The following is an 8,896-nucleotide window of genomic DNA, read 5'->3' as shown; positions in this document are numbered from 1 at the left end:
GTACTATTCATTTCCCCTTTAATATATATAGGTATATAATATAATATAATATAATATAATATAATATAATATAATATAATTATATTGTACTCTGCTATTAACCTTTTGTCCTTCTAGCGGGCTCTAATCTCTATGCAAAACTTTAAGAACTTGAAACTATACATTATTGAGAAATCATATGTAATGTCATAGTTGTAGATCCTACTAATAGGAAAGGCAGACTACACAAAAGCTGAAATTAAAAAACTCAAAAACAAGGGACGCCGTGGTAAATTTCAAGTTTATATTTCATATTTGATTGACAGTCAATCGGTTCATCACCGGAAATTTATGAATTATACCAATCGAAACCATGTTATGAGCATGATACAGATTACGAAATAAATATGATGAAAAGAATCATTTTACAAAAAGGAACAGCAATAATAATAATAATCTACAAAACATCAACATGCATCCGAAGAAACGGAGAATCCGCGAGATTCTGGGATGCTCCGTCAAAGGCACAAGCTTGGATGATGAATTTCAGGCTTGAAACTCCCGTCGGAACCAAAAACTCAGAAACATAAAAAGCTTCCACTAACGCTACTCCAACATACTTTGATTCTTGTGCTGGCTCACTTGCTTCATATTCCACATATATATTGTACTTAGAAAATAAAGAAACAACCTTGCTTTTCAATGTCCATATAATGTTAAGGGAAACTGTTTTGTGTCCTTCAGAACTAGTTCCCCAATCAAGATTTTGACTTTCAACATGCCACTCTGAGGCTCGTGGAAAGACAATATCATTTGTAGAAGATTTTATAGAAATATGACCAAGAACTGCATAATACTCTGATGACGACAAAATATTTTGATTATGTGATTCAGATTTAGGATTTGATTTGTAACATACAGCATGAATTCCAGTTAACGTTGACCCGTCCATTATGACACTACTGTCTTGTATGACCCATTCTGGTTTTGCTTCAATTTTTTTCACATGCCTTGGCATTATGACTCTGCTAAAATTGCTCGAGAATCTTTCAGTAGTAATCAAGGTGTCTCCACAAGATGCAAGAAGAATTGATGTTTTCTTTTCCACTTCATTGGTGTTAGTAAAATGAAGACACAGACCAATCAGAGAACTCCCAACTGACTTAACCTGTAATAATTTGTATGAATTAGTAGTCAAAAAAGTTATTAAAGAGTGTGATACATGTGGGTCACATGTGGACCTGGCAATTGTGACCCATACACTCAAATTCGGGTAAAATGGGTCAAGCTTTCAGGTCAATTGGGTCTTGAGAAAAATTAAGCCTAACAATGTAAATCAATACTTAAAAAAAGATCCAAATGGGTTTCTCTCCAACATATTGAGTCCTATTAAAAAAATGAAGGAACGGGTCTAATGGGTATCAATACTCGAAGATCAATAAATAGAAATGGGTCAAATGAGTATTGTGAATGGGTCAAATGGGTCAAGCACAAAAAGTCTCATCTATCAAAAAATTATGAAAGCATTCATGATTATATCATTTATTATGTATATTAATAGTTCTTATGTATATATAATAAATAAAAATAACTAAAATAATGTAATAAATGTAAAAAAAGCGACGTAACCCATTTGACCCATTTGACCCAACTGACCTGTGACCCGTTTCGACCCGTTACCCAAACCAATCCAACCTGACCCATTTTGACCCGTTTAAAAAATTGACCCGTTTGACCTTTGACCCATTTCAACCCAAAACTATGTTGACCCGTTACCCAAATCGACCCAACCTGACCCGTTTGCCAGGCACAGTCACATGTCAGATAGTCGTAAATAAGCCTCGATATGTTCTGAAACTTTGAAGACAGGTTAGTTTCAAAGATATAATGCCTTACTGAGTATGAAAAGTAGAGTGGCGCATTCCCCAAATGAAGTTCTCCGTGAAAGATTCTTCTTGTTGAATAGGCATGATCTTCGAGGACACCTTTGAATGTAATGTTCCCTCCTCCACTATAAGATGCTTCCGTAAAGCTAAAAAATTCCAAAAATGTATTTTATTTTAGATAAATAAATTATAAATATCAGGAAAAAACGATGAATGCGGTAGATTGAGTAGTGATATGATGCTGCTACATATTTGTTAACTTACTCAACAAATGCTTGAATTGTTTCAGTCGTAGTATCTCCAGAAAACTCAAGACATGGCTGTCAAACACATATAGATGTAAGTTACACAAAGTGACAATAATAATAAAAATTAACAACAATAATATTAGACTATCATTTCTTAATATGTGCTACCTGAAAGCTTTGATTTGAAAGATTGTTCCAAGGTGCCTCTGATACTAGTTTTCCATCTATAGATAGATGATAACCATGACCCTTAAAAACATTCGACATCAAATTACTATAATGCAAGAAAATGATTCAAGTGATCGGTAATATTAGTCACAAATTAAATTTATACTTAAAAATTGTCTGATAGAGATCAATTTGTTAAACACTCATAAGTTCAAAGGTTTCAATCTCTTTATTTACCAATTTTTGGTAAATTTAATAATATAATTTGCTTAACTCCGATAAAAATGCAACAAACAGGTGATTTATGCTTATTATTATGTACCTGATCAAAGTTTGAGTAGAAAGGAAGAGCTTTAGGATAACTTTGTGATATTCCCCATGAGTTCTCAACAAGACTCCACCACCTAACTATACATTACATATTAGTAACACAAACAATAGTGTTATATCTTACAACACAGCCTTACAAGTACTTAAAGCAATTAAAAAAATACATCATGTTGGGTAAAGATAATAAGAGCTAATAAGAGCACTTTTAAAGGATTGTAATACCGATTCTGAGCCGTCTGAAAATCAGGAGGCTGTTTAGTCTGGTAAACCCATCCAGGGGCAAACAAGGCTGCTGACACATCATCTTTCTTTATCACATCAAGTGCCACATTTGTCTACAGTTAAAGATTATGACATTTATGTTTCCATAGGTAATGTTTTATCCAAAAATAAGCTATATTTTATGTTTCCATTCAAATTCAAAGAAATATTTAAGTACAGATCATGACGATTAGATTAGATTAGCCACATACTGTCCATTGTCCATCACCATACGTGCCTCTACCAAATACATCAATTCCCATGTAGACGTCAAACTTTCTATTACCAGCAACAGCAGCCGATAACTTTGGATAATTTTCCTATTGAACAAATCCCATAAGAAAAAGAGTGAACATTCATAATCATAACACATAGTTAAAGGAAAGTAGAATAGTTACAAAAATACCTTCCAGGTATAGTTCATAAAAATGCCATCACATATATCAAAAAAAGGCTTGTTATGTTCGTTTAACTGATTTTGCCAGTTGAGCTCACCCTCAATTGTAACACTGTCATACCTATATTAGAACATGCAAAGAGTGAGAACAATATAGCACATGTTTAGGTTAACAAAAAGACAACACACTACACATTTAAGGATAACCTTCATTGTTGGAACACCTACCAGATAACTATAGATCCGGATTTTGAAGAGTGCATAACCTGCGTTAGATGGCCAACAAATTCTTTTAGAACAGGAATCTTTTCAATGTCCAAACTCACTTCCATATTTATCTGTTGAAATGGGATCAAACATAAGTTATTAGGACATACAAACCTAAGGTAAAAACAAGGATATCTTACTCATAACAATTCAACATTTGCGGATAAGAAGACTCACACGCATAAATAATTTTACATACGTACTAATGTTTTTTGAAAAGCAAAGAAAACTTAGATTTGAACCAGTCCCAAATGGGAAAAAGATACAAACATGAAGGAGGAACAAAAAGAAATGAACCAACCAAACCAAACACCAAAAGCCACATAAACGCACCGAACAACCAAATAATTAAGAGCTGCACTCTAAACCAAACGAAGAGAAGAGCACCATTTTGACCAAATAAACTTCAATGACTTGCTAATTAACAAATGCGTACTAATTACTATTTAATATTTCTACAGTATTGTCCTTAGGTTTCGCCTTTCATATATCTCAACAAGGTGTTTTAGAATATAAACTTCATCTTTTATAAATTCGTTTTTATATAAACAATGTCACGCCTCCTAACCACAAATTCCATATGAAATTTTTAGCTAACTGAATCCAATTTATTTCCAAATATATTTGTATAGCACAAAAAGCATAAACTTTAGAGACACAAAAGTATAAAATTGGTAAAGATTGGCATTCAATACATCCCACGCAAACAGTGAACAGTTCGTAATACAGGGTACTCCAAAGCAACTACAATAGTACACGTTTCAAACTCTAACCAACAAGTAAAGGGATATATTAGATTATTACCAGCCAGCCGTCGAATCCCAATGCAACAGCAAGCTCAGACAAACGCTCAGCATACATCTTAGCTACCGTAGTCGTTTCCAGCAACTCATTCGCAATCAATCTCCCATCATCCCACTCTACTATAAAAGTTCCCAATACCTATAGTTCCATTAACAACCAAAGATTTATTATTTAAAACAAAAGACTCTAAATCGCACACTACAATTTCGTTACCGAGTAAACATAATATTACTATGTTAACTATCGGGTCATTTAAAACCACTAAAAAACTTGACACGATTTCTATCCCATATGATCATATACATTAATAGCATTTGATTAAAAACCTACGAAGTTCATTCACATAACCACACTTGAGTCGTAACTAAAGTCAAAGTCAATCTCGACCCAATAGGTTCCTAGCTTTATCGTTTTCTAGAGGTCGCAACTCGCAAATGAACTTCCCCTGCCATCTAAAAACTTAACTAGCTTCATACTTCATATCATATTATCATGTATTTACTATATACAGAAATTCGATCCTTCAACATAAATATTATTTCAAAAGTATTTCAAAGTCAACGCATGATAAATTACCTTGACTCCATGCTTATGGGCAGTATTAACCCAACTAGGAGGTGGTAAAGTAACCAAATAATGCGAAAAATAAATAAACACATCAATTAAGTACCAATGCCATATAGCATAAGCATCAGCATTACTTCCACCTTGTATCCACTTATCATCCGTATACCCGCCCTGCATATCATGACACACAATCATCCTCCGTCTATTCGGTAACGTGACGTCATCAACGCCGTTATGATCTATCTCTACGGAAGCTTTATTGAACTGAAAATGGAACGAATTGAAATACGTACGGAGTTTCAGGTGTTCTAGGGTTTTGATTGGGTACGATACGGGTGTGGATGGTTGATATGGATCAAACTCAGGTTCTGGATCGTTGATTGCGGTCATATTGGGGGAAATTAGAGAAAATATAGGGTTTGTGATTGTGATGTATAGATTACGGATTGAAATTAGGGTTTGACGATCTATATACGTTCGTAGGAGATTTAACATAGACGAAGTTTTGTTGAGATACGAAAACGACAATTTTTGGTGGTAAAATTGTAAGTATTTTATCGCTGGGGATACATTTTTGGTGCATGAGATCCGCGTGTTCCGAATTATTCGGTTAAATTTGGTTTGTTTTCAGAACTCCCATCTCGATGAACTAGAGGTATATTTCTTTAACTACCATGTGAGAGGACTTGAAGAGCATTTTTAATTTTTTATACTCCCTCCGTCTCATTCCAATAGTCCACAGACAAAAAATACGCAGTTTTAAAAAATTCCACTAACTTCATTTCTCCATCAATGAAATATCTTCTCTCTTCAGATCCACCAATAAAATATCTTCTTTCTTTTCTATTTATGAAAGTGGACTATTAATTTGGGACAGCCCAAAATGGAATACTGGACTATTGGAATGAGACAGAGGTAGTAGTTTTTTATTATGAAATAATTGTAATGTAATGTAATATAGTAAATGGTAATGTAATATGCTAATGGTAATTTCTTTTTTTTTAAAGGAATGTTGTTGGAAAATTTTATGTTTTTAAACGTGCTTAAGAACGAGGATAAAAAGTTCGCATTTCGGTACGGGGTGATTTTGGTTGGTCAACGGCCGGGTAATATAACGTTTAAAAAAACGTTGTAACGGTCGGTTAATTAAACGTTTAAAAATATAAAGAAATGAAAAAGAAAGTGTAAAAAAGGAAGTGAAAAAAACTAACTTCGCTGATTGTTGATTGCTGATTTTGATCGATTGATTTAAGGTTTACAAAATCAGTCAACGGTTGGTTAATTAAATGTTTTAAATAAATAATAGTATTTGATCGTTGTAGTTTTTATATAAATCGTTAATTTGTGTATTGTGATTATAAAATATTAAAAATGTATTTGGATTATAAAGCGACATCAATTCAATTTTTGCGATTAAACGACGAGGAAATTCTCACTCGTAAAAACTACTATTGAGCTATTATTGTAGCATGTCGTGTACGGAGTATGAATTACTCGTATCAACTTTTCGGAATTAATAACTTGGAAGTTAATTTTGGGTTTGTGTAAATGGGTAACCCATTATAGTGGACCAAGTTGTAGTTAGGCTTAAAAAATACTAATATTTACTTTCGTATTTACAACAAATATATCAAAGAGTTGTTTGCCTACCAGTATCGAGGTGACCCTTCAACTAAGATGTTGAGGTTTCAAATGCATTGGTGAACATGCACGGATGACATCATATTGAGTTTGAGTCGCGTTTGAGGCATGCAATTTATGGTAAACTACGAGGACGATCCGTGTAATTATGTCGTAATTGATTGATTAATTATTTTCAATAAATTTTCATAATGGTGTGTTTATCGTGAAGATGATTAGATCGACAATTGATGACAAGCTTTTTTTTTTCGATCACTCCTTGCACTAGATGGAATAAGTCACTTCCAAAGAAAGTAAACATTATTGTTTGGCGGTTTATTTTGGATAGTCTTCCGGTTTGTGCTAATCTTTGAGCAGAGTATATCGAAATATATGTTATTAATTATCGCATTTGTACAACGGGAATCGAGAACATATATAGTAATATAGTGTCTTTTTCACGTACACGTTTGCTCAAGAAGTATGGAATAGTGGTTTTGTGGACATATATTTCATATGGCGCATCCTTTTTTTTTTTTTTTTTTTGAAAAACTATGAATTTTATATATTGAATGGGCAATGACCCAACACCAAATACAAAGCCCACAAGTAATGAGCTGAAAAGATAAACACCAGGCACTAAAATGGAAAAACTAGATAAGGCAATAAAGCCATTACACCACAAAATGCCAAACCAACATGCTAACTGTCTATGATTCTGGGGTTTGAACGCCAATCCTCCAACCTTGAATTAATTTTGTTACCTCAGTTAGATAACCAGAGATGAGAAAGAACACGCATGCTAACTAGAACGTCTTCATTTAGAATTGAACTTCTATTTTCCGGTAAGCTGTGAATGAGATTGTTCCTCCACCTCCATATGCACCAAAGTAACACATATCTTGTAGCAAGATTAATCAATTTCAGATGACTCGAACCACAATCAAAATTGGCCGAACTAAGCAGGTTTGCCACATTAGTTGAGATTTAATCCGACATGTTCCGCCAATTGAAAAAGCCTCTCCAAAGGGACACCACTACAAAAATAGGAATAGAAACCCCTATAAGAAACCTGTTTATAAATGAGCATGAAAAAACCGGTTCCAAAAATAAATGGAAACCTCTTTTTCGAGGTGAGTGAAAAAAGAGGTTTCTATACTTGACAATAGGAACCTCTTTTTTACAAAAAACCGGTTTTCATCTTTTGAAACCTGTTTTTTTGAAAAACCTCTCTCAATACCCATTCATTAGGAACCTCTTTTTTATAAAAAAACCGGTTTCCATCTTTTAAAACCTATTTTGTTGAAAAACCTCTCTCAATGCCCATTCATTAGGAACCTCTTTTTTTGTAAAAACCTCTTTCGATGCATTTTCCATTTGAGCGGGAAATGAAAATTCTAATCTTAAGTCATATTACAAATATTTAGACCAAAAGTTAAATCTTCACTTTACCTTCATTTTCCACCATCTACCTACTTCCACTTAAAAACCCTCTCGAGTCTTAATCTTTTTCCTTTACTTTCTTGTTATTAAAATATTTTGTAGTTTGCAATTGTAAGAAACAACACTCCGTTTACGTAAATACTTATTTTGTTTTGATTATTTGTGCAGGGTATATTTCATCATCACCCATGACACTTGAAGTGCATTCAGCTCTCCAAGCCACCAAACAACTGGAAGGCAGAAAAATGTTCATTCAAATGAATGGGTTGGAATCTAGTATGATGTTGAAGAAAGAGTATATAATTGTTGGTATATAGCAGTAGTACTTTATTAGTACAAATTTATTATGTTATATTGAATCCAAATGAGTGTATTGATTTAATTAAGAATATGAAATATGATTCAGTTAATTTGTATATGCAGAAATTGTTGGCATACATATGAAAGTTAAACTTTAAAGTTCAATATTATTTGGTTCTCTACATTAGTATGTTAATCGCTTGCTTTTAGATGATACAAAAACCAGATTTTCTAAAAGAAACAACATGAAACGAATAAACTTTTTGAAAAGAAAAAAAAAAGACATGGAAACCGGTTTCTAGAAAAAAAGAGGTTTCTATAATGAAGAAAAGAAACCTGTTTTTAAGAAAAACCGGTTTCAAAAGGTAGACAAAGGAACCTCTTTTAAAACCGGTTCTCTACTTTTGAAATCCCTATTGATAGGAACCTGTTTTAAAAGAGGTTCCAAAGGCTCTAAAAAGAGGTTCCAAAGGGTATTGTTTTGTAGTAGTGGGAGGATTGGATTTATTGGTTAAAAATTGTCACGTAATGAGCAATGTCATGAATCAGCTTCTAGTCATTGGATACATGACACTTTGGATAATATAAGGTTTAGAAATGACCATTTTTAGTAGCTTTCCGATGAA

The 8,896-nt window shown here is 33.3% G+C and overlaps 1 protein-coding gene across 1 annotated transcript; it reads right to left on the bottom strand.

The window, feature by feature from the left end:
* Positions 1 to 303: 303 nt before the first annotated feature.
* Positions 304 to 5,489, bottom strand: LOC139895752 (cytosolic endo-beta-N-acetylglucosaminidase 1-like). The gene is made up of 11 exons (XM_071878286.1): positions 4,917 to 5,489; positions 4,341 to 4,478; positions 3,498 to 3,607; positions 3,279 to 3,390; positions 3,085 to 3,192; positions 2,834 to 2,946; positions 2,604 to 2,685; positions 2,282 to 2,362; positions 2,130 to 2,185; positions 1,876 to 2,011; positions 304 to 1,147 (listed from the first exon to the last, which is right to left on the bottom strand). Exons 1-11 carry the CDS (start codon positions 5,400 to 5,402, stop codon positions 437 to 439), a joined length of 2,133 nt encoding a protein of 710 aa, XP_071734387.1. The 5' UTR covers positions 5,403 to 5,489; the 3' UTR covers positions 304 to 436.
* Positions 5,490 to 8,896: the final 3,407 nt, after the last annotated feature.

This window comes from Rutidosis leptorrhynchoides, chromosome 3, assembly GCF_046630445.1.
Source record: "Rutidosis leptorrhynchoides isolate AG116_Rl617_1_P2 chromosome 3, CSIRO_AGI_Rlap_v1, whole genome shotgun sequence".
Lineage (NCBI taxonomy): Eukaryota > Viridiplantae > Streptophyta > Magnoliopsida > Asterales > Asteraceae > Rutidosis > Rutidosis leptorrhynchoides.
This window is presented reverse-complemented; position numbering and strand designations above follow the sequence as displayed.

What these genes read in the sequence shown, in the direction of transcription:
- LOC139895752 (XM_071878286.1), bottom strand. Translation starts at nt 5,402, where the DNA reads ATGTTAAATCTCCTACGAACGTATATAGATCGTCAAACCCTAATTTCA. An exon ending in TTTCAAATCAAAGCTTTCAG is followed by an intron (nt 2,186 to 2,281) that starts GTAGCACATATT and finishes TGTGTTTGACAG; the next exon opens with CCATGTCTTGAGTTTTCTGG. An exon ending in ACAATTCAAGCATTTGTTGA is followed by an intron (nt 2,012 to 2,129) that starts GTAAGTTAACAA and finishes GGAATTTTTTAG; the next exon opens with CTTTACGGAAGCATCTTATA.